Here is a 26669-nt window from a genome sequence, read left to right as displayed (position 1 = left end):
GGCATCATAGAATTTTCCAATTAGAAAATAAACTGCATGACCACATCTAACTCCAAGTACATAAGCAAGACGAAAACTGGGAGTCCGGATCTCTTACCCATGAGAACTCTGCCCACGTTTATCACAGCCACACATGGAGAACATCTCATCCTCTTCATAGTATCATGCAAGGGAGATGTTCCCAATTCACGGGGGTTAGTGTATTGTGGGTAGGCGTGGGCAAAGTTCTTGTGGGCAGGAGATCCGGAGTCGAAAACTGGGGTTAACACCCATAGATCTCCCCGTTGGCACAAGGTGATGGCATTTCCAAAGTTTAATTCGAATGGTCAAATCCTGTACAAATCAAGTTCTTAACATGAGATTCTGGTGGGTGAGTCAATGACATGAGCCGGGTCTATTTGATTGGATTCACCGGAAGATGTTCAAGTGGATTAGCTTTTTAGGCCCTTGAATGCAGTTTGTCCCGGCAAGTTCAAAACCTCCCCCAAACTAGTATCCTATATACCTAGCCACAATGAATATGGCTTGGGTCCACAATTTGGGCCTGGGAACAATCGAGCCCAATTCTGGTCCCAATAATTTGGAAGTATGAATTAGGTCCAACATCAGACCTAGTTAGCATACAACCTATAATAAAAAAAAGGCTTGCTGAAATATCCCCTGAAGTTTGTGACTGTTGCAGAAACCTCCCCTGAACTTCGTGACACAGTTGCCAGTAGACCCCCTCTGTTAAAATCCTCTAATAAAAGGCACAAACATGTCCAAAATACTCATTCAATTACTATTAAAATTGGTTTCTACATAAGAAAAAACAATACATACTTTATAAACAACAAGAAGTAGAGAATTTAAAGTTGTAGATTTTACCTTTGAGTGATTGATATGAAGGGCACATTTGAAAAATAAATCTATTTCAGAAAAGAGATTGGAGGGGTTTGGGCTAACCATTTGTATGAGAAAATTTAGAAAATAAACATTTTGGTCAGAAGTAACTGCATGGATATTTTAGACATTTTTCATACCTCTTTTTGGAAGATTCTAATAAAGGGGGTTTACTTGCAACTATGTTAGAATTACAAAACTTCAGGAGAGGTTTTAGCAATTTATCCTAATAAAAAAGAGCCCAAAGGCACAATAAAGTCGATAACCAATCAACCAGTAGCATATAAGTGGTAACCAATCGATTAGTATTCATCAAAATTCATAGGGGGTTCTGATTGGTTAAAGACTTAAATTGCATGAATCTGGAATTTTTGTAAGAAAGCAAATCCGATTTCCTCCTTTTCCCTAGCAAGATGCAGCATAAAAAGTTTAGATATTAGTTTTCTTTTCTCAATGTGTTTTTTTGCCATTTCAGAATACTTGAATAGCAAATAATACAGATTATTTGGCCAATCTGGGTCTGGAACCACCTGTGTCACAGTCAGACCTGACAGGAATTGAAAGTTTGAAATATAATTCGGTCAAGGTCTAGGAATACAAGGACCCAGTTTTTCTCTAAGACTAACTTTCTTGAGAGGACGCAATGCTAAGTCAGTATTGCAGAGAAAAAACAGAAACTGTGGTAATAGAAGCAGCAAACTTACATTTGAGAAAAACCTTGAAGAAGAATTTTCTTATGAATTTACAAGGCAGCTGCTTTGAACAAAAGCTAGCAACCTACTAAGAATTTACATTCCTCACCCTCAACCCACTCCGCTTTCCACACAGGCACATATTGGCCAAACGAAGACAAAAAGGAAAATCAAGGGGTAAAGCCACAATTAGTCCTCCTTTCGCTTTCTATACCACCTCTTCAACCTTTAATTTGATTGGCACAAGCTTCCATCAAATCGAAGCCTGAACTTTAATACCGTTTGATATACAGGTTTTTTTCTGTGTCAATGGACTATATCCTCGCTCCCAACACCAACGCTAGACTTGTCAACCATGCGTACATTGTACTGTTCATATACCCTAGCACGGTTCTCTGCCCACCATTGTTCTGCTTGTTTCTCACTAAACCGCTTCCGACTGCATTCAAATATCAGTGGTTAATTTTCCTTCAACAGAGGAATGAAAACTCTTATCCCACTTCACTTGATAAATCAAGGATATGATCCAGTTAAGAATTTAAAGAGTTGGTTATTCTATCAGATAGATGCAGCAGGGGCATAGCATACCTGAAACGGACTCTCTTCAAATCTTTGGCACCCCCAGGTAAGGATGTAAGTGTAATGTATACACCAGGCTCATCTTGCTCAACCCATTCAACCTCGTGATAGGATTCCCCTTCTGTCATTCTGATTCCATTCCTTGTTGTTGGTTCGGAATGACCAAGTCTATTCTGACTTGAATTACGGTTACTTGTGCTTTGCCCATTAGAAAGCACCAGGCCGTTTGATCCATTTGAATCTGGTTCATGAGAGGTTATTGGACTACTCAATCTGTCAGTAGGTGTAGCAGAAACATCAGCAGAGACAGGACTTGAACCTAAGGATGCAAATGGCAGAGGTTTGCTGTTTCGTGCTGCTCCTACAGGTAGCCTTTCAGCCATGTCTTTCAACTATTACAGAGCATTTTTTATTGGTTATTAGAGACAACATAGAAAGAAGAGAAAAATGCATGAATTTAGCAACCACAAGTTCATCAAAACAAAGAAAGTAGCAAGACTTGGCTTAAGTAACCTGATAAATCACCAAACAAGTGCCAATACCATTCAACCATTTGTTTTTCCAGTTCATCCAACTTTATGCTAATTAAAAAGAAAAAACCATCACATAGATAAGATAATCCAATAAATGTAGTCAGACATGATTCAGGCTCTTAGCATATACAAAAGTGAGCCATCTTGCTGGGACCCAGGCACACAAAACACTTATAGGGAAGAGGTGCACGCTTATTGAGATCAAAGAATTTATAAAGATAAGAGCTTATGTGTTTTATTTCCCTTTTTTTATAACCTGTTTTTTTATTTCCACTTGTAAGCTTCTTTTTGTATTATTTTCAATTTATAAGCTTTCTACATCCAAATAGATGCCAATCCAGCTTGCTGAGATCAGGACATTTTGGTTGCAAATTTGTGATCTAACACCAATTCTAACCATAGTAAGCATAGTAACATGTATGGGAAATAAATATATGGTGGGAAAACTAGAAAATATATGGGTATAATTTGCTTATAATAATTGATGATACAGTTAAAAATTCAGTTGGAGAAGCTAGTGCATCAAAAGATTGGTCTGTACTCGGTAACAAGCTTCATGTTTCTCACTGAAGAAAAGAAATTTGGATTCATGTTTGATACAATTTTGCCTATAAATTCAGGAAGTGAAATTTTGGCATAAATATGCATATGTATATGCAAACTTACAGCATTGGTAAAACTTGCTTTCAATTAGTAGCATTACAAACTCCTTGAATTATAGTGTAACTTTTTTTTGCTGACTTGTGTATTTCAGGACCTAACTTCTGGGAGGACGATTGGTAGAGGAAGCCTAGTGGACGGTCTCTACATTCTCGACAACAAAGCTGGTCTCTCGGTGTCATCGAGTCGCATAGTCAGTCAAATAAGAGTCAAATAATGTTGTGGCACAGTCGTTTAGGTCATGTTTCTTTCAAAATAATAAAATGTTTGTTTCCACTTTTATTTAAGTCGTGTTCAGTGTCAGAGTTCATGTGTCAAACGTGCCAGTTGACTAAACAATGTAGAACAACCATTCATTCAAGCAATAAAAGATCAAATGTTGTGTATTCTGATGTATGGGGGCCTACAAATGTAATCTCTGAGGGCGGATACAAGTACTTTATTACATTGATTGATGATTACTCTCGCTATACATGGGTAATCCCTATGTGTAGCAGAGACGAGGTTCCAAAGATAGTGAAAAACTTCCAAAGGATGGTGTTTACACAGTTCCATGTTGAAACACAGATCTTCCAATCCAATAATGCGAAGGAATACTTCCATGGGGAGCTCAATGAGTTCTTCGCCTCCCATGGGTCTATTCATAGAAGCTCATGCGCCAGAACACCACAACAAAATGGTGTTGCAGAAAGGAAAAACAGACACTTCCTTGAGGTAGCCTACGGGATGATGTTACATATGAATGTCCGAAAAAAAAGGTTTTGGGTGGATCCTATACTTGCAGCTGCGTATGTCCTCAACCGCATGCCCTCCAGAGTATTGAATTACATGGCCCCTCATCAGTTACTGTACCCTTAGTCTCCTTTATTTTCCATCCCCATGAGAGTTTTTGGTTGTCGGGCCTTTGTCCATGATTTGTCTCCCTCCAGAGGTAAGTTAGACCCTCGGTCCATTCCTTGTGTCTTTTTGGGATACCCATCCTCTCAAAAAGGGTATCGGTGTTTTGACTCGGTTAGTCGTAAATTGTGTCTATAGATGTGTCCTTTGAGTCCGAGCCATTCTTCCCTCCTCCTCAGGGGGAGAGTCGTAGTGTGGAAGAGGAGAAGTAGGTTCAGGTACCTCTTCCGTCTATTCTGGACCTCACTCCCTTCTGTGTCTTCCAACGTACTCGTCGGAGAGATCAACAGTGTGATAGAAATGTGGAGTAGCCAAACACTGAGCAACTGACATCATCAAAATCCCAAGAGGTAAGTCCAACCCCTAACCGTACTCCCACTGTAGACGACCTAGACATCCCTATTGCCCAACGAAAGGGAGTCAGGTCCTGCACTACCAAACACCCCATTACCCACTTTGTTTCCTATGACCACATTTCTCCCTTGTACCAAGCCTTCCTATCGGCAGTTGACTGCATCCCTGTTCCCAAGAATGTTGTAAAAGCCTTAAAATACTCTGAATGGATAGATGCCATGAAGGAGGAGATTGATGCCCTCCACAAAAACCAGACTTGGGAATTGGTGGATCCTCCAGAGGGGAAAGAACCCGTGGGGTGCAAATGGGTGTTCACAGTTAAGCACAAGGCAGATGGAACGGTTGAAAGGTACAAAGCAAGACTAGTAGCCAAAGGGTACACACAGGTATATGGAGTTGACTATGATGAGACTTTTGCTCCGGTGGCTAAGATAAACTCGATTAGGGTTCTCCTGTCCTTAGTTGCTAACTTTGACTGGGATTTGCATCAACTGGACATAAAGAATGCCTTCCTGAATGGTGACTTAGAAGAAGAGGTATACATGGTTCAACCTCCTGGATTCTGTGCCAAGGGAAGTGAAAACAAGGTGTGTAAGCTACAGAAGTCTCTCTACGGCCTAAAACAGTCTCCTAGAGCCTGGTTCAGTAAGTTTCACATGGCAGTTCAAGAGATAGGGTTCCAACAGTGCCAGTTTGATCATAGAAGAGATGTCAGGAGCAGGTTGCCGTATTGATAGTGTATGCAAACGATATCATCATTACAGGGGGTTGGAGCTCAGAGATACAAAATTTGAAACAATTCCTTGCATCCAAATTTGAAGTGAAAGATCTAGGACTCCTAAAGTATTTCCTTGGGATCGAAGTTGCCGTTCAAAAAGGGGTATCTTTGTCTCTCAAAGGAAATACACCCTTGATCTATTACGGAATACAAGTAAATTAGGTGCAAGACCGGCAGATACTCCTATGGATGTGGACCACAAGCTAGGTGAATGTATTGGTGAACCTCTGAAAGATGTAAAGCAGTTCCAAAAGTTAGTGGGAAGGCTGATTTATCAATCCATGACCCGTCCAGATATTGCCTATTCAATTGGGGTTCTGAGCTAGTTTATGCACTCTCCTAAGAAGCCACACCTGGAGGCAGCAGAGAGAGTCCTTAGATACTTGAAGAAACATCCAGGAACATGCCTACTATTCAGAAAACACAATCACCTAAAGGTGGAAGTCTTTACAGATGCTGATTGGGCAGGAGCTGTGGATGATAGAAAGTTCACTAGTGGGTATTGCACATATGTGGGAGGGAATCTGGTGACCTGGAAGAGCTGGAAGCAAGGTGTGGTAGCAAGATCAAGTGCAGAAGCTGAGTATAGAGCTATGGCACATGGGGTGGCTGAAGTCCTTTGGCTAAAGAACCTTCTAGGTGAGCTTGGAGTTGCTGTTCATAGTCCTATGTCTCTTTACTGTGACAACAAGGCTGCAATGAACATCGCCAGCAACCCATTCCTACATGAGAGTACCAAGCATATTTAGGTGGATAAGCACTTCATAAGGGAGAAACTGGAAAAAAGGGAAATTTGCATCCCATATGTCAACTCCAAAAAACAACTTGCTGATGTCCTTACAAAAGAACTTCCGTGTTCGCGGCACAATGAGTATGTGACAAACTGGGCATGATAGACATCTTCAGCCCAACTTGAGGGGGAGTGTTGTAAGGCTTAATTGTTCTTTATAACTGCTGTTAGTAGGACAGTTTTAGCGACTAGCCCTTTTTTTTTTTCTTTTCTTATTGTTCTTATCCTAGGATATGCCGCCAGGGGCATACTTGTAATTTCATCTCTTTTATAAAGATTGTTGACAGTTGTTTATGTATTCAGGTTTAGTACCACAAGGGTACTGTTGTAATTTCTCCTCTGTTTATATTGTTCGACTGTACTAGTATAAATATTAAAATCATTCCTTCGCCCCCTAAGTTCTGGAGGGCTTTCAGTCACTCGACTCACCTCTCTTCTCTCTTCTCCTCTCCTCTCTTCACTTGCTCTTGCTCAACATGGTATTAGACCAAGTCGTCCAGGCCTGAAGGGTGGTGTCAAGCTAACTACTGTTGCATCCAGTGCTGTCTCCAATCGAACTCCTAATCTGGTGAAGTCAATCGACCCAAAAGTTACAGAGTCTTTTCGTCTTCCAGCCTAGAAATTGCTCCTCCATGTCTGCTCGACTGTAGAGAGACTATTGTTTGCAGTTCGTAGAGGGTGTTCTGTCTTTAGAGAGACTATTGTTTGCAGTTCGTAGAGGGTGTAGAGAGACTATTGTTTGCTCATCTTCTGTTTGGCTACCTATTGCTTGAGGATTCGTAGAAGGAGCTCTGGTTTACAGTCAAGTAGTTCTGGTTTACCATAAGGGAGACTATCATCTGAAACTAAAAGAGGTACTATCATCCTTGTTTATTCGAATGCCTATTGTTTGCTGAACTGTTTGATGACTGTTCGGCTACCCTACTGTTAAGCAACTGTATTCCTTAACACAGTAACTGTATTCAAACCTTTTTTGTTGGCATTGTGGACTGTTGATGGTTTGTTTTAGCCGACTAATTGTCTGCTCAACATGAATCTTATTAATTGACTGTTCGGCTACCCTATTGATCTCCTTGACTGGTTAGCTATCAACCCTCCAAAGTAGGTCATTCAGACCTGTTCTTGTATTGCAACAACAATGTGCAAACTTGTTTCAGTGAAACCGTAGGTCAGAAGGACCTGTTTCAATACTGCAACAGTAGTGTTCAGTTTGTTGTTTGTTCTCAGTGAAACTGTAGGTCAGAAGGACCTGTTCTTGTATTGCAATAGCAGTGCTCTTTCTTTTGTTCTCAATGAAACCAATGGTCAGAAGGACCTATCTCTGAAATAGTCTTGTACGGCTGTACCTTTTTGGTTGTTGTTTCAACTTTTTATTCAGATATCATGGGTAGTGAAGATTCAGCCACATCTGGAGTTTCCTCAATGCTGAATGGAATGGGTGGGGGTGACCTATCCTTTCCTATGGCCGTTGTCCCTCTTGATGGTTTAAATTACCTGGAGTGGTCAAGAGGGATCAAATTATACATCACTGCAAGGGGAAGATAGGCTATATTAATGGGAGGATAAAAGAACCATCCTCCGGGAGTGCTGAATATGATAGATGGAATCAGGAGAACAATATTGTTATGTCCTGGTTCTTGGTTTCCATGCAACCTCAAATCAGGAAGAATTTCATGTGGGCTGAAACTGCGAATGAAATCTGGGAACAAGAAAAGTCTACATATTCAGAATTGCGACACTATGCCAAAATTTATCAACTGTAGGCAGCATCTTCTACTTGTAGACAAGGGGAGAGGTGTTTATCGGTCTATTACTCTGACTTAACATCTATCTAGAAGGAGTTGGATCACTACCAGAGTGTAGATTGGAAGTGTGATGAGGATGCTAAGAAGTACAAACAACTTGTCTCCCAGCAAAGGGTGTTTGCATTCTTACATGGTCTAAATCCTATGTATGAATCTATCAGGGTTCAAATGCTCAGCTCTAAGGATCTCCCTTCTGTTTAGGAAGTCTATGCTCTTGTACAATCTGAAGAAAGCAAGAGAAATTTGATGAACAGCCTTGGTGGGGATGTTGTTGTGTTAGTTGCAAAAGGGAGTGTGTCTACTGGTGTGGGATCTTCTTCCCGGAAAGGAGATCTCCAGAAAAAAATAGAAGATAAGGAAAAATTGTGGTACACTCATTGCCAGAAACCCTGACACACCAAAGATACCTGTTGGGATCTTCATGGAAAACCAAAATTGGCTCAAGATCTGTCTAAGAAGCAAGGTTCAAAGGTGAATAAGAAGTATGGACAGCAAAGTACAAAGAAACATCACATGGCCAACATGGCTACTCGGGAGAATTAGCCCCCCATTTCTACTGTGACTCAAGCACATCTCACTTGACCTGACCCGAGGGAGGACATTATGAATTTCTTCCATGACCATTTAGAACTCCATGGTAGAGCAATTCGTCAGATGGATACTCCTCCCTCAACCTCATTTGCATTTACGTCAGGTAACCCTGCCACTGCTTTCCATGTTGCTTCTCACACCCCTGACTCTCCATGCATCATTGATTCTGGAGCATCAAAACATATGACTGGTACGTCCTCTTCTTTTCAAACCTATCACCCTCTTTCTGGAAGAGACAAGGTGAGACTAGCCGATGGATCATACTCTTCCATAGCTGGTCAATGAACTCTCTCTCTTCCTCTTGGCCTTACCCTTTCTGATGTTCTTCATGTTCCAAATTTTTCCATTAATTTGTTCTCTGTTAGTAGTGTTATTAATTCCTTGAATTGCTCAGTGACTTTTTTCCCTTCTCATTGTGTGATTCAGGATCTGACCTCGGGGAGGACAATTGGTAGGGGTCGTATGCCTGATGGACTTTACATGCTGGAGAATAAGGCTAGTCTTCATGTTACAGAGTCTGAGTCAGTCCTGTAAGAAAAAAGTCTATTTATGGCATTGTCGTCTTGGTCATTTGTCTTTGAGTCTTTGAAAGTTGTATTCCCAAAACTGTTTAAGTCAATGTCTGTTTTTGATTTTTCTTGTCAAACGTGTCAGTTGAGTAAGCATTGTAGAACTCATTTTCTTCAAAGAAATAATAAATCTGAATCTCCGTTTCACATTGTTCATTCTGATGTGTGGGGCCCTGTTACTTTACCATCTGAGAGTGGCTACAAGTATTTCATTACCCTCATTGATGATTATTCTAGATATACTTGGGTATACCCGATGCAAACCAAGGAAGAAGTACCAAAAATCATTCAAGATTTCCAACAGATGGTCTTCACTCAATTTCAAACTGAAATCCAAATTTTCCAATCAAGCAATGCAAAAGAATTTTTTCATAGTGACCTCACGGAATTTTTTGTTTCGCATGGTTCCCTTCACCGTATCTATTGTGCCTGCACACCACAACAAAATGGTGTGGCCAAACGGAAGAACCGACATCTCCTTGAAGTGGCTCGAGGTTTACTACTTCATATGAATGTTCCCAAACAGTTTTGGCTTGAAGCTATTCTTTGTTCCACTTACCTTATAAACCGTAATGCCCTCTCGTCGGTTAGAGTACAAAGCCCCATATCAACTTCTCTTTCCTAAGGCTCCCCTCCTTTCTATTCCTCCTCGTGTCTTTGGTTGCCGGTGTTTTGTCCAAAATCTGTCTCCCACCCGTGGGAAATTGGATTCTCGTGCTATCCCTTGCATATTTCTTAATTACTCCTTCACTCAAAAGGGATACCGTTGTTTTGATTATGTTTCTCGTAAATTCTATGTCTCCATGGATGTTTCTTTCTTTGAAGGTAAGCCTTTCTATCTTGTTTCTCCTCAGGGGGAGTGTAGGCATGAGGAGAAACTGGTTCAGCTTCCCTCTCTCCCTAACCCTCCACCTTTTCGTGTTTTTTCTTGTTGTCACAAAGGCCAACCAGATTCAAGAGCTGTAGAGAATCCGAAAGCTGTACCTCCAGTGCCACCAGACTCCTCAGGGGAGGATCATACTCACTCAGGTATTTTGGCTCCCAATTATGTCATTGAATCTATTGAAAATGATTCATCTACTGCTAATGATCTTGACCGTCCTATTGCTCACAAGAAGGGTGTTAGATTGTGCACTACTAAACATCCCATTTCCAACTTTGTCTCCTATGAGAACATTTCATCCTCATTCCGTGCCTTCCTTACCTCTATTGACAGTGTCCCTATCCCTAAGAAAGTGGCAAAAGATCTTTCAGTTCTTGAATGGACAAATGCCATGAGGGAAGAAATTAATGCCCTTCACAAAAATGGCACATGGGAACTTATTGATCTTCCTAAGGGAAAGGTTCCAGTTGGATGTAAATGGGTGTTCATAGTCAAGCATAAGGCTGATGGAACAGTGGAAAGGTATAAAGCTCGCTTAGTGGCAAAGGGATTTACTCAAGTGTATGGAGTTGATTATGCAGAAACTTTTGCCCCCGTTGCCAAGATGAATTCCATTAGAGTCCTTTTCTCTCTTGCGGCTAATCTAGATTGGGTTTTACACTAGCTGGACATCAAGAATGCATTCTTGAATGGTGACCTTGAAGAGGAAGTGTACATGATTCAACCTCCTGGTTTTCTAGCCCAAGGCAATGAACGAAAATTGTGCAAGTTGAAAAAGTCCTTATACGGGCTGAAACAATCACCAAGAGCTTGGTTCAGCAGATTCCATGTGGCAGTTCAGCAGAAAAGATACAGGCAATGTCAATCAGATCACACTGTTTGTGAAAAAAGGAGAAGGTAAAATTATTGCTCTAATTGTATATGTGGATGACATAATTGTTACTGGTGATTGGGAGGATGAAATTCATAAATTGAAACTTTTTCTTGCCACTCAGTTTGAAGTGAAGGATCTAGGACCTGCCACATACTTCCTTGGAATTGAAGTTGCCCGATCAAAGAAGGGTATCTTCATTTCTCAAAGGAAATATGTCCTCGATTTACTTCAGGACACTGGAAAGATGGGGGTGAAGCCAATTGACTCTCCCATTGACCCCAACCATAAATTAGGTGACAACTGTGGTGAATCGCTCAAGGATGTGAAACAGTTTCAGAGGCTTGTAGGGAGATTGTTATACCTTTCTATGACTCGCCCAGACATTGCATATGCTGTTGGTGTCCTCAGTCAGTTCATGCATGTTCCTAGGTCTTCTCATCTTGAAGCAGCAGAGAGAATCCTCCGATATCTAAAGAAGTTTCCGGGTACTGGTTTGTTATTTCAAAATCACGGACATTTGAAAGTTGAAGTTTACACAGACGCAGATTGGGCTGGATCCCAAAGTGACAGAAAGTCTACCAGTGGCTACTGCACCTTTATAGGAGGGAACCTTGTTACATGGAGTAAAAAGCAAAATGTGGTAGCTAGATCCAGTGTTGAAGATGAATATCGTGCTATGACCCACGGGGTTGCTGAAGGCATGTGGATAAAGAATTTGTTGGGGAAGTTGGGTTTCCTAGTGACCAAACCTATAACTCTATTTTGTGATAACAAAGCAGCTATAAGCATTGCTGCCAATCCGGTGCTACATGATAGAACAAAGCACATCGAAGTTGACAAGCATTTTATCAGAGAGAAAGTTATCACAAGCGAAGTGTGTAGCCCCTATGTCACTTCTGAGAACCAGCTTGCAGACATCTTTACAAAGGGTTTAAACCTTTCCAGACATCATGATCTTTATGACAAGTTAGGCATGATTGATATCTATGCTCCAACTTGAGGGGGAGTGTTGATAGTTGCTTATGTATTCAGGTTTAGTACCATAAGGGTATTGTTGTAATTTCTCCTCTGTTTATATTGTTCGACTGTACTACTATAAATATTAAAATCATTCTTTCGCCCCCTAAGTTCTAGAGGGCTTTCAGTCACTCGACTCACCTCTCTTCTCTCTTCTCCTCTCCTCTCTTCACTTGCTCTTGCTCAACAAAGATTAATATAAATAGAAAACTGGCAGCAACCAGTACTGATTTTTTTCTCCTCTCATCCGTACCTCTCTCTCTCTCTCTCTCTCCCCCTCTCAATCACCACGAGCGACCACACTCTCAAAAATTTTATGCTGAAATACGCACCCAATTTGGTGTTCATATTAAATTTCTTCGTTCCGATAATGCCAAAGAGTACACCTCAACATCATTTCAGCAAAAATTAGAGCACCATGGGATAATTCATCAAACTTCTTATGCCTACACCCCACAACAGAACAGTGTAGCTGAACGGAAAAATCGACATCTCCTTGAAACTGCTCGGTCCTTGATGCTCAATATGAATGTCCCAAAGCATTTCTGGAGTGACGCCATCCTCACATCCTGTTTTCTGCTGAATCGAATACCCATGTCCATCCTTGGCAGTCAATCCCCCTTCTCGGTGTTGTTTCCCACATTGTCTCCATTTCCTCTCACCCCAAGAGTCTTTGGATGTGTTTGTTTTGTTCAACACTTGGGGCCTGGTTTGGACAAGTTAGATGCACAAGCTACTAAGTGTATCTTCCTTGGCTACTCGAGGACTCAGAAAGGGTATAAGTGCTATAACCCTAAATTCCATAAGTCATTTGTGTGCTCTGATGTCACCTTCTTTGAATCAGTTCCCTTTTTCTCAGATGTTGTGGTTTCTTCTCCTTCCTCCGTGGTTCCTCTTCCTGTCCCTGTTGCAGATCTCCTTCCCGTGGCTCCCATTCCTGCTGCAGATTCACCTCCCATGCCAGTTAGTACTGAGAGGCCACTAATCACACAAGTGTATAGCCACAAAAGAGCCCCAGCTCCTCCTCCAATTTAGCCCTCGTCAACAGATCCTGTCACTGCTTCTTCTCCCCCAGATCTTGATCTTCCTATTGCCCTGCGGAAAGGTAAACGCACTTGTACTTCTCATCCTATTTCACACTATGTTTCAGCTGCTCACCTGTTTGCTTCTCAACGCAACTTTATATCATTGTTGTCATCTATTTCCATTCTCAAGACTGTCCAGGAAGCCCTTACCTCCCCAGGGTGGCTGCAAGCCATGGAAGAGGAACTCTCTGCTCTACAACACAATCACACATGGGAACTCACTTCTCTTCCTCCTAGTAAGCATGCTGTTGGGTGTAAGTGGATCTATATAGTGATGTATCTTCTAGATGGCAGTGTGGAGCGATTGAAGGTCAGGTTAGTGGCCAAGGGCTATTCTGAACAGTATGGTGTGGACTATATGGAGACATTCTCATGTGGCTAAAATTGGTTGAGTTCGGGTGTTGATTTCATTAGCTGCTATGTATGATTGGCCTCATGTACAACTTGATATAAAAAATGCTTTCCTACACGGTGATCTCATTGAGGAAGTATATATGGAGAAACCACCAGGGTTTGTTGCTCAAGGGGAGGATGGTAAGGTTTGTAGACTCGAAAAGGCAATTTATGGACTGAAACAATCTCCACGTGCTTGGTTTGGCAGGTTCAGTGAAATGGTGAAAGCCTTTGGGATGAAACAGTGTCAGGTGGACCATTCTGTGTTCAACCATGACTCAAAAGATGGGAAAATCTTGCTAGTGGTGTATGTGGATGATATTGTCATAACCGGGAGTGACAGTAACGGAATCGACAGGTTGAAGATTTGGGTAAGCTGAAGTACTTCCTGGGAATAGAGGTTGCAAGGTCAAAACATAGAATTAACTTATGTTAGAGATAATATGTTCTTGACATACTTGAAGAAACAGGGTTGTTAGGTGCTAAAACAACAGACTCCTATGGAACTCAATGCCAAGTTGAGTGTTGATGCAGGTGAAGAGTTTGATGATCCAGGAAGATACAGGAGGTTGGTGGGAAAGTTGAACTACCTGACCATTACCCGACCAGATGTATCATTTGTTGTGAGTATGGTGAGTCAGTTTATGCAACATCCTCGGATTCCTCATTGGGAAGCAGTTCTAAGGATTGTTAGGTACCTGAAGGGTGCTCCAGGTCGTGGTTTGCTATACCGGAGTGGAGGGACCCTTAAGATAGTAGCGTACACAAAGGCTGATTGGGCTGGTTCTATATCAGACAGGAGATCAACTATAGGGTATTGTACCTTCCTTGGTGGCAATCTTGTAACTTAGAAGAGCAAGAAACAAATAGTGGTGGCAAGGAGTAGTGTAGAAGCTGAGTACAGGGCTATGGCTCATACCACATGTGAACTAGTATGGTTGAAGAACTTGCTACAAGAGATGGGGTTCTCAGTTTATAAACCCATGAAACTATACTATGATAACCAAGTTGCTGTTCACATCTCTTCCAACCCAGTCTTCCATGAGAGAACTAAGCATATTGAGGTTGATTGTCACTTCGTAAGAGAGAAGGTGATAAGTGGAGTGATAACCACATCTCATGTGAGCTCAGGAAATCAGTGGGTAGATCTCTTTACAAAGGGATTGTCTCAGGGCAGAGTAGATTATATTTGTGAAAAGCTGGGACTATATGACATATACTCTCCAGCTTGAGGGGGAGTGTTAGAATACACGAATTAGGGGTATTTTGGACATTTTGGTTTATCTGTTTGAGAGTGAAAGGTCTATTTTATTTAAGTTTAAGTTATGTGTCCCATCTTTCATGAGAGACAATATGGTCTTTCTTGTAACTCTATTATTTGAAATAAATACAAGTGGGTCGGCTAGGGAGGACTGATTTTTCTTCTTCCTAATTTGGCCGAACTCTTCTTCTTCTTCTTCTTCTTCTTCTTCTTCTTCTTCTTCTTCTTCTTCTTCTCTACTTTAACCTAGAATCGAATAGGGTTTTCTTACAGTTGCAAAGGGATTCACCCAAAAGAAGGTATTGATTATAAGATCTTTGCTCCAGTTGCCAGGTGTTACTTTCTCATGTACTCAATTTTTCTTGGAAATTGCATTAATTGTATGTCAATAATGCTTTCTTAAATGGAGATCTACAAGAAGCCTACATGGATCCTCCTAGAGGATAAGACATGGGAAGAAAGGTGTGCAAGCTAAGGAAGACCTTATATGGCCTTAAACAATGCCCAAGGGCTTGGTTCAAAAGATTATGCAAGGCAATGAAGGTTGTTGCGTATAATCAAAGCAATGCTTATCACACTTTGTTCTATAAAAGAAATGAAGGAAAACTAACAACATTGATTGTTTATGTTGATGATAATGGTGGTTATTGGAAACGATTCAGATGACCTTAAAAAGTTGAAAGGCTTCTTAACTTCACAATTTGAAATTAAGGATTTGGGACCTCTGAAATATTTATTAGGAATAGAGGTGACAAGATCCCATGAGGGAATCTATACCCATCAAAGAAAGTCTGGATTAGACCTACTAAAGGAGACAAGGAAATTAGGAACTCAACCAACAGATACTCCAATAGAGTTGAATCATGGGTTGCAGGAAGATGATGATGAATTGTATTCTAACAAAGAGAGATATCAGAGATTAGTTGGTAAATCTGCTTTATTTATCCCTCACTAGACCTAATATTGCAAATGCAATCAGTAGTCGCTCAAGATTGAGCACACTTAAAAGGAGAAGAAAAAAAAATAAGAAAAGAAGAGGGAGAAAAGAGAGAGAGAGAGAGAGAGAGAGAGAGAGAGAGAGAGGGAGGTTGGGTTGATGTGTTTAAACAGCCGCCCCCCTCTTAAATTTATATACATAGTATCATACTTGTAAAAGGACTGAATTGCATAAATGGCAAGATAAAGCTGAAAAAAAGACTAATCCTAATCTTATAAAAGACTAATCCTAATCTTATCATAAGGAACTAATCCTAATCATAACTTATTGCTAACATACGAACAGTGAGGACCACCTTAGTGGGGTCCACATTAGTGTTCTCTATACTCCCCCTCAATGTGGACCCCACTAAGGTGGCCCTCACTGTTCGTATGTTAGCAATAATGCTTCTGGCTACTTCCAATATGTGTCTATTCTTTCTCTCAGCAACCCCATTTTGTTGTGGTGTATGAGGACAAGTACTCCGATGGATGATCCCATTATCAAATCTAAAAATTTTGATTTTGACCCTAAATTGGGTTAAAATCATATGATGAAAGATTCGGGTTAATGCTAGAACCTCATCTCAAGAACGCATGAGATAAGTCCACGAAAAACGAGTATAATCGTCAACAAACAGTAGGAAATATATGTACCGCCCCCCATGGCAGTGGTATGGTAAGGTCCCCAAACATCAGTATGCACAATTTCAAAGGGAATATTACTTCTATTATTACTTAATGAATAGGTTGTCTTGCAGTGTTTTGCAAGTTCACAACTCTTACATTTCAAACTTAACATCTAGATAGATTCAACTAAAGTAGGAAACAAACTCTTCAAAGCCCGAAAAGATAAATGACCCATCCTATTATGCCAAAGCATAACCTGATCAACAGACTGAGAAACACATGACCTCTTAGTCTCACTATCTTCCCAATGAGGACTCCCTCCAAGCAGATAGACTCCATTTGCCTCACGGCCAGTCCCAATCACCTTCATTGTCTCCAAATCCTGAAAAACACATCGATCTGGAAAAAATATTACTGAACAATTCTGGTTTTTTGTAATGCTACTAATTGAAAGCAAGTTAGTAATAAGCTTAGGAACATGCAAAACCGAATATAAGGAAATAGCAATAGACAACTTGATGTCTCCCTTGCCAGAAATAGGAACGAGGGAGCCATCAGCAATGGATACTTTGTCTCTGCCTGAAGATAAGTGATAGGTAGTAAATAGTGACGGAAAGCCAGTCAATATGGTCAGATGCTCCAGAATCTATTATCCATGAATGTTCTGTATTACCTATAATTGAGGCATGGTGAGTTGAGGCCCGATTACCTGAATGAGAAAAAGCTGAGGTAGGGGGTGCTGATGGTGTCTGAGGAGGTGGAGCTGAATTACCAACTTCAATTTCCAGCTGAACTAGAGCAGCTTGGACAGCAGCTAGAGTATCTAGAGGGTTGCCTCTCGTGCTAGATGATGTTGTACTATTAGTGTTAGCAGCCATATTTGCATTCCCCTTTTTATTTCTAAGTTTTGTTGAAACTAGATGTGGATGTAACTTCCAACAGGTCTCTTTAGTATGTTTAGGTTTCTTGCAATACTCACATACTAGGTCCTTCTTAGCTTCCTTCTTCATATCTCTTTCCTTATCACTCCCAGATTTGGGCTTAACTGCTACCAGAGCTGATTCAAAAGGCTGTTGCTGTAGCATAACTTTTCTCCTAGTCTCTTCGTTGTGCACTAAGGAATAGGCATGGGACAGAGTTACATTATCTCTTGTCAACAATTGCTGCCTCACAATATCATATTCCGAATTTAGACCAGCCAGGAACTCAACACTCTATTAGTTTTAATCTGTTTTCTATAAATCTGTGCATCCTTCTGACTTTCCCATTCAATTGATTCAAGGTGGTCAATTTCATGCCATAGGGATTTCAAGATTGAAAAATAAACATTAACTTGTTTCTCACCTTGCTTGAGATTTTTAACCACACATTTCAGCTCATAAGCCCTAGCAACGTTAAGGGGCTGAGAGTAGGCTTATTTCACAACATCCCATATTTCTTTAGCTGTTTTTGCCTGTAAGTAATTTCGGCTTGTGTGGTTGCACGGAAATGCACAGCCATGTCATCACTAAATAATTTTCCTGAATCCACTTAACATAAGTCGGATCCTCCCTATTTGGTTCCTTCACATCTCCCAACAAATAATTCAGTTTTCCTCTTCCCCCAATGGCCTTCATGGCTGATTGGGCCCACTCTAAGTAGTTTGAACCATCAAACTTTACAGTTGTAATCTGGAAGGTGTTTTCAGTCATGCCACCTGAACCAGTCCCAAAAACACCCTCCCCTTGGTGCTTGAACTCCATTCTTGGTTAGGGGTTAAGCAAAAAACACTTTCTATTTACTGTAACAATCAACCTACTGGGTTTGAAAAAACTAATGACGGTAGATCTAGAAGCAGAAATCATATTCAGAGAAAAATAAATTCCAATTCACCGTATTACTGTATCAATCAGCCTACTAAATCTGAGAACCAATAGCAGTTGGCCTGGGTACAGAACTCCAAAAACAAAGATCATAGAACAGAAATCTGATAGCAGTCAAACTTAAAAACAAGTTTAATCCCTTATCCAGAGTAACAGTCCTGGATTTCAGGGTTTTCTCTTAAAACCCTAGAAGAGAAAAAGAAAAAAATTCTATATAGCCGTACCTCACAAATTAAGCTATCCTTGTTGCTGCCCTCAAGAAGGAATAAGACCTTACCCAGGAATTTCTGAAAAAAAAACTGATCTTGATTCAAAAAATTCTTGCTGAAATTCTGATCACCAACTTCAGTTTGCTCAAAACTGATCTTGATTCTGATCAACCCGAGAAACTTCTGAAACAGAACTGATCTCGGAGAAAAATCTTCTTGATCGCCAACTTCAATCTTGATGAGAGAATCAAAAAATCTGATTGGCACCTCCAATCTTGACCAAAGACCTAACCTTGATCACTTAATTCTGTAAGAAAACCCTATTCGATTCTAGGTTAAAGTAGAGAAGAAGAAAAGAAGGAATAAGAAGAAGAAGAAGAAGAGAAGGGTTCGGCCAGATTAGGAAGAAGAAAAATCAGTCCCACCTAGCTGACCCACTTGTATTTATTTCAAATAATAGAGTTACAAGAAAGATCATATTGTCCCTCATGAAAGATGGGACACATAACTTAAACTCAAATAAAATAGACCTTTCACTCTCAAACATATAAACCACAATGACCAAAATACCCCTGATTCGTGTATTCTAACACTCCCCCTCAAAGAGAATATATGTCATATAGTCCCAGCTTGTCACAAATATAATCTACTCTGCCCCGAGACAATCCCTTTGTAAAGAGATCTGCCCATTGATTTCCTGAGCTCACATGAGATGTGGTTGTCACTCCACTTATCACTTTCTCTCTTCGAAGTGACAATCAACCTCAATATGCTTAGTTCTCTCATGGAAGACTGGGTTGGAAGAGACGTGAACAGCAGCTTGGTTATCATAGTATAGTTTCATGGGTTTATAAACTGAGAACCCCATCTCTTGTAGCAAGTTCTTCAACCATACTAGTTCACATGTGGTATGAGCCATAGCCCTGTACTCAGCTTCTACACTACTCCTTGCCACCACTATTTGTTTCTTGCTCTTCCAAGTTACAAGATTGCCACCAAGGAAGGTATAATACCCTTTAGTTGATCTCCTATCTGATATAGAACCAGCCCAATCAGCATCTGTGTACCCTACTATCTCAAGGGTCCCTCAACTTCGGTATACCAAACCACGACCTGGAGCATTTGTGTACCCTACTGCTTCCCAATGAGGAATCCGAGAATGTTGCATAAACTGATTCACCATACTCATAGCAAATGATATATCTGGTCGGGTAATGGTCAGGTAGTTCAATTTCCCATCAATCTCATGTATCTTCTAAGATCATCAAACTCTTCACCTGCATCAACACTCACCTGCATCAACACTCAACTCAATGCCAAGTTGAGTGTTGATGCAGGTGAAGAGTTTGATGATCCTAGAAGATACATGAGATTGATGGGAAATTGAACTACCTGACCATTACCCGACCAGATATATCATTTGCTATGAGTATGGTGAATCAGTTTATGCAACATTCTCGGATTCCTCATTGGGAAGCAGTAGGGTACACAAATGCTCCAGGTCGTGGTTTGGTATACCGAAGTTGAGGGACCCTTGAGATAGTAGGGTACACAGATGCTGATTGGGCTGGTTCTATATCAGATAGGAGATCAACTAAAGGGTATTATACCTTCCTTGGTGGCAATCTTGTAACTTGGAAGAGCAAGAAACAAATAGTGGTGGCAAGGAATAGTGTAGAAGCTGAGTACAGGGCTATGGCTCATACCACATGTGAACTAGTATGGTTGAAGAACTTGCTACAAGAGATGGGGTTCTCAGTTTATAAACCCATGAAACCATACTATGATAACCAAGCTGCTGTTCACGTCTCTTCCAACCCAGTCTTCCATGAGAGAACTAAGCATATTGAGGTTGATTGTCACTTCGAAGAGAGAAAGTGATAAGTGGAGTGACAACCACATCTCATGTGAGCTCAGGAAATCAATGGGCAGATCTCTTTACAAAGGGATTGTCTCGGGGCAGAGTAGATTATATTTGTGACAAGCTGGGACTATATGACATATATTCTCTTTGAGGGGGAGTGTTAGAATACACGAATCAGGGGTATTTTGGTCATTGTGGTTTATATGTTTGAGAGTGAAAGGTCTATTTTATTTGAGTTTAAGTTATGTGTCCCATCTTTCATGAGGGACAATATGATCTTTCTTGTAACTCTATTATTTGAAATAAATACAAGTGGGTCAGCTAGGTGGGACTGATTTTTCTTCTTCCTAATCTGGCCGAACCCTTTTCTTCTTCTTCTTCTTCTTATTCCTTCTTTTCTTCTTCTCTACTTTAACCTAGAATCGAATAGGGTTTTCTTACAGAATTAAGTGATCAAGGTTAGGTCTTTGGTCAAGATTGGAGGTGCCAATCAGATTTTTTGATTCTCTCATTGTTTTAGCACCTAACAACCCTGTTTCTTCAAGTAGGTCAAGAACATATTTTCTCCGATATAAGTTAATTCCATGTTTTGACCTTGCAACCTCTATTCCCAGGAAGTACTTCAGCCAAATCTTTCGTATTGAAGTGGTCTTGTAGGAATTTCTTCAACCTGTCGATTCCGTTATTGTCACTCCCAGTTATGACAATATCATCTACATACACCACTAGCAAGATTTTCCCATCTTTTGAGTCATGGCTAAAACATAATGGTCTACCTGACACAGTTTGATCCCAAAGTCTTTCACCACTTCACTGAACCTGCCAAACCAAGCACATGAAGATTGTTTCAGTCCATAAATTGCCTTTTTGAGTCTACAAACCTTACCATCCTCCCCCTGAACAACAAACCCTAGTGGTTGCTCCATATATACTTCCTCAATGAGATCACCGTGTAGGAAAACATTTTTTATGTCAAGCTGTACGAGAGGCCAATCATACATAGCAGCTAATGAAATCAACACCCGAACTCAACCAATTTTAGCCACAGGAGAAAATGTCTCCATATAGTCCACACCATACTGTTGAGAATAGACCTTGGCCACTAACATGGCCTTCAATCGCTCCACATTGCCATCTGGAAGATACATCACTGTATAGACCCACTTACACCCAACAGCATGCTTACCAAGAGGAAGAGCAGTGAGTTCCCACGTGTGATTGTGTTGTAGAGCAGAGAGTTCCTCTTCCATGGCTTGCAGCCACCCTGGGAGGTAAGGGCTTCCTGGATAGTCTTGGGAATGGAAACAGATGAGAGCAATGATATAAAGTTGCGATGAGAAGCAAACAGGTGAGCAGCTGAAACATAGTGTGAAATAGGATGAGAAGTACAAGTACGTTTACCTTTCCGTAGAGTAATAGGAAGATCAAGATCTAAGGGAGAAGAAGCAATAGCAGGATCTGTCGACGAGGGCTGAATTGGAGGAGGAGAAGATGCTCTTTTGTGGGTATACACTTGTTTAATGGGTGGCCTCTCAGTAGTAACTGGCATGGGATGTGAATCTGTAGCAGGAATGGGAGCCACGAGAAGGGGATCCGCAATAGGGACGGGAAGAGAAACTACGGAGGAAGGAGAAGAAACAACAACTGAGAAAAAAGGAACTGATTCAAAGAAGGTGACATCAGAGCACACAAATGACTTATGGAATTTAGGGTTATAGCACTTATACCCTTTCTGAGTCCTCGAGTAGCCAAGGAAGATACACTTAGTAGCTCTTGCATCTTACTTGTCTAAACCAGGCCCCAAGTGTTGAACAAAACAAACACATCCAAAGACTCTTGGGGTGAGAGGAAATGGAGACAAGGTGGGAAACAACACCGAGAAGGGGATTGACTTCCAGGATGGACATGGGCATCTGATTGATCAGAAAACAAGATGTGAGGACGACATCACTCCAAAAACGCTTTGGGACATTCATATTAAGCATCAAGGACCGAGCAGTTTCAAGGACCATGGTGTTCTAAGTATTGCTGAAATGGTGATGAGTTGCACTCTTTGGCATTATCGGAGCGAAGAATTTTAATATGAACACCAAATTGGGTGCGTATTTCAGCATAAAATTTTTGAAAAATGGAAAACAATCCACTGCGATCTTTCATAAGATAAATCCATGTCATCCTTGAAAAGTCATCAACAAAAATTACAAAATACTTATAGCCATTGTATGACATCACTTTGATTGGACCCCAGCCATCAGAATAAACTAAAGAAAAAGGACTCGAGACACGACTATCAACTCTTGGACTAAAAGAGACTCTATATGATGTTTCCCTAGTTGACATGACTCACAATCTAAAGATGAAAGATGACTCAAGGAAGGGACCAGCAAGTTCAGAGCCTTGAGAGAAGGATGACCAAGTCTGCAGTGCCATTGAATAGGAGTAAGAGACGACTGAAAAGCTACTGGAGGGCCACCACCATCAAGGTAATACAATCCACTTGCCTCATGCCCTCCACTAATCTTCATCCCCATCTTGAGATCCTGAAACACTCAAGAAGAGGGATAAAAGGTTATAGAACAATTAAGAGACTTGGTTAATCTACTAACATACATAAGGTTAAAGGGGAACTTGGGAACATATAAAACAGATGATAAAGACAAGGAGGAGAGATCGACATCACCAACACCACAAATGGGAGATGTAGAACCATTAGCAAGTGTAACCATTTGAGATGTGGAGGGCCGAGAAAGGGAAGAAAATACATTAGGGGTCCCAGACATATGGTCCAAGGCTTCGGAGTCAATGATCCAGTGTGGGGGATTGGAAGCTAAGCAAGTCATACCTGAATGGGCAAGGGTAGCGGTGTTCTGCTGAGATGTCTGAAGGAACTACTCATATACTGCATGGGGTAAACTCACCATCTCCTTCCCAGAAGCACCAGTAGATGTGGAGGGAATCAGGTCAGTTTGTTGACTTTCAATACTTGTACCACTACTCTTAGTTATAGCATGGTTATCCCAAGTGTTGAGTGGACCACGTAAATCATAGCAGAAATTAACTATGTCCCTCTAAACCACAGTGTGTACACTTCCTAGGGGCATTACTTCTTCATTTATCACAACCTCCCCCTGAGTCTCGACCTCCACTCTGGCCACCAGCACGGTTAAACATGGGACCACCACGGTTGCCTGAAAGTCCACTATTACCACCACCACCTCTATTTCCACGGCCACCCCCTTTAGTCATCACGAAACCAGATCTGTCTGAGAGAGAGGAATGCTCTATAGACTCAATAGATGTCCTCTTAAGACGGGCAAAACCTTCTTCAAGTGAGGGAAGAGCAGACCCCCCAATATTTGTGCTCGGACAGGCTCATACTCTGCCTTCAAACCCACCAAAAACCTTGTCACATCAAGTTGTTCACGTTGCTGTTGTTGAATCTGAACATCCGATGTCAAAAGATGATACACATTGAGCTCATTTCGGATATTCCTCAGACTTGCATAGTATTCCTCCAAGCTTTGACTGCCTTTCTTCAAATTAAAGTATTCTTGGTACAACTGATACACCCTAGTTGTATTGTCTTGTTTGGAGTATAACTTCTTAGCATGATCCTAGATTTCTTTAGTTGTATCTAGGAACATAAAGTTCACACTAATTTTCGGTTCCACGTTGTTCCATAGCCATGTCATTATTTGTGCATTTTCCTGTTCCCAGTCACTGAACCCCGAAGAATCAGAGGAAGGTTTCTCCTCTCTCACATGTTTTACCTTTCTCTTGTCCTTTAAGAACGTTTCCACAGATTTTGCCCACGGCACATAATTCTCACCATTCAGCTTAATAGATGTCATTTGAACACTTAGGTAGTCTGGAGAAAGCATGAGGCCTGTTTTGTTGTCATTCTCATCTCCAATCGATGCCATCTTAACTAATTCACCTTCAAATATACAACACAACCTCACACACTTCCACAAAACTTATCTCACTTACGGCACCACCAACTTATTCAAATACACATGGCACATCAAATACTAAAGCTGAAATCACTCAATCATTCCATCAAACACCTGTACTGCACACTGTAGAACCATTCACCCACCAAAATACAAGGACTGAAGTCACTCAGTCATTAAATCAAACACTTGTACTGCACCTGCAGAACTGTTCACACACCAGATCCAAGGGTTCACTTTTAAATATTCAGAATCATCAATACACCATTCAACACAATACAACTACCACCACATCACTGCTGTCGTGAACTTCAACAGTCAAAAAACCCTACTTTCAGCACACATATGAGGTAGAATAGAGAAGAACAAGACTGATATGCATACTAGTCACTCCAAACCTCCACCACAAAAAAATTTTGAACTAAAACACAGCATTCACGGTCCACTATTTGGGCAAAAAACAACACTGTTCATACTTGTCCACAAACAGCCCTCTTCGTATCACTGAATAGAGGGCGTCTAGTACACAACTTCAACGACCACCACCACAGTAACTGGAGGCATTCTCACCTCCAGAACCACAAAACGACAACTCCTTTTTTTGGCCCCTTGTCGAGCTTCCACTTAGGCTAGCAGAAAATTGAGGAGACCTGAAATGGTTGGCAGCAAACCCAGGAAGAAGACAGCAACAAGGAAGAATGAAAGGAGAACAAGGTTTTACCGCTCTGATACCATGTAAGAAAACCCTATTCGATTCTAGGTTAAAGTAGAGAAGAAGAAGAAGAAGAAGAAGAAGAAGAAGAAGGGTTCGGCCAGATTAGGAAGAAGAAAAATCAGTCCCACCTAGCCGACCCACTTGTATTTATTTCAAATAATAGTTACAAGAAAGACCATATTGTCCCTCATGAAAGATGGGACACATAACTTAAACTTAAATAAAATAGACCCTTCACTCTCAAACAGATAAACCACAATGACCAAAATACCCCTGATTCGTGTATTCTAACAAATTCTTCTCTTATTCTTCTTGATTACAAGGAGCACTTTCCAACCCTTGGACAGTTGCTGAAGACTTCTTGTAATCTCCAAGAATCAATCGAATGAAAAAACTCAGCCCTAAATAATTCTCATGTGGTCGGCTGAATTAATTCCACATGAGAAACCCTAGATCAAATGCTCTGATACCAAGTAGTCGCTCAAGATTGAACAGACTTCAAAGGAGAAGAAAAAAAAAAAGAAAAGAAGAGGGAGAAAAGAGAGAGAGAGAGAGAGATTTTGATAAAAGAGAGTTGAGTTGAGGTGTTTAAACAGCTGCCCCCCTCTTAAATTTATATACATAGTATCATACTTGTAAAAGGACTGAATTGCTTACATGGCAAGATAAGATAAGATGAAGCTGAAAAAAGACTAAACCTAATCTTATAAAAGACTAGTCCTAATCTTATAAAAGACTAGTCCTAATCTTATCATAAGGAACTAATCCTAATCATAACTTATTGCTGACATACGAACAGTGGGGACCACCTTAGTGAGGTCCACATTAGTGTTCTCTACACAATCCATGTGGTCAGCCAATTTATGCATGCTATAAGACTTCTACATATGAAGGCAGTGGAAATGATCTTGAGATACTTGAAGACATGCCCTAGGAAGGGAATATTGTTTAAGAAATATGACAAAAAGAGGTGGAAACTTATATTCATGTTAATTGGGCAGGCTCTCTTAGAGATAGGAAGTCTACATCCGGATATTGAACCTTTGTAGGTGGTAATCTTGTAACTTCGAGGAATAAGAAACAAACTGCTGTAGTGGGATGGGATCAAGTTCTGAGGCTGATACAAAGGCCATGGCTCATGGAGTTGCTAAATTGCTTTGGCTCCGAATTCCTCTAAAAGAGTTGGGGATTGATGTGTTGGGCCTTTAAAGTTGTATTGTGATAATCAAGTTGCAATCAACATTGCCAACAATCCAATCCAATATGATCGGACAAAACATATTGAGATTGATAGACACTTTGTGTGGAAAGAATTGTTTTTAGGGACTCTATATTCCTTATATACCATCTACAAGACAACTAGTTGATGTCTTTACCAAGGGGCTCACCAAGGCAAGATTTATGGAGCTGTTATGAAAGCCAGACATGAAAGATGTCTATGCTCAGCCTAAGGGGGAATTTTGTGAGGCTTAGCATTGTGGGCTTGGGCTTTCTTTTATTTATGTTACATGGTCCTTTATGTTTTGTTTTTCAACTTAATGGGCCTGGGCCTCTATTGTACTAATATGTCATTTTTTCTACCTATTAATCAGGGGCAGATTTGTCTTTGTACTTGTCTTAAACCCTACTATAAATAATAAGATTAGGGGCTGGATAGAAGTTGTTTCCGTCACATTACTCTTCTCGTCTCTCTTAATTTGAAAACTAACAATATATATAGGCCAAAATAATTGGTTTTTTTTTTTTCAGGGGGGGGGGGGGGGCACTAGATGAACTTGTTTAAGCTTGCTTCACTTCCAATTTTCACTTTGGATATGC

The 26669-nt window shown here is 40.7% G+C and overlaps 1 protein-coding gene across 6 annotated transcripts in view; it reads right to left on the bottom strand.

The window, feature by feature from the left end:
- Window positions 1-1430: 1430 nt before the first annotated feature.
- Window positions 1431-26669, bottom strand: part of LOC148871808 (PH, RCC1 and FYVE domains-containing protein 1-like) — a 98615-nt gene continuing 73376 nt past the window's right edge. For all 6 annotated transcript variants that reach the window (XM_088972229.1, XM_088972230.1, XM_088972232.1 and 3 more), the window contains 2 exons: window positions 2163-2545; window positions 1431-2013 (listed from right to left, as the gene is read on the bottom strand). In XM_088972229.1, coding sequence (XP_088828355.1) covers window positions 1881-2013; window positions 2163-2545 — 516 coding nt within the window. In that variant the 3' untranslated portion in view covers window positions 1431-1880. The remainder of the gene's footprint in view (window positions 2014-2162; window positions 2546-26669) is intronic.

This window comes from Nelumbo lutea, chromosome 2 (assembly GCF_056320005.1).
Source record: "Nelumbo lutea isolate HS-2025 chromosome 2, American lotus-T2T, whole genome shotgun sequence".
Taxonomy (NCBI): Eukaryota; Viridiplantae; Streptophyta; class Magnoliopsida; order Proteales; family Nelumbonaceae; genus Nelumbo; species Nelumbo lutea.
This window is presented reverse-complemented; position numbering and strand designations above follow the sequence as displayed.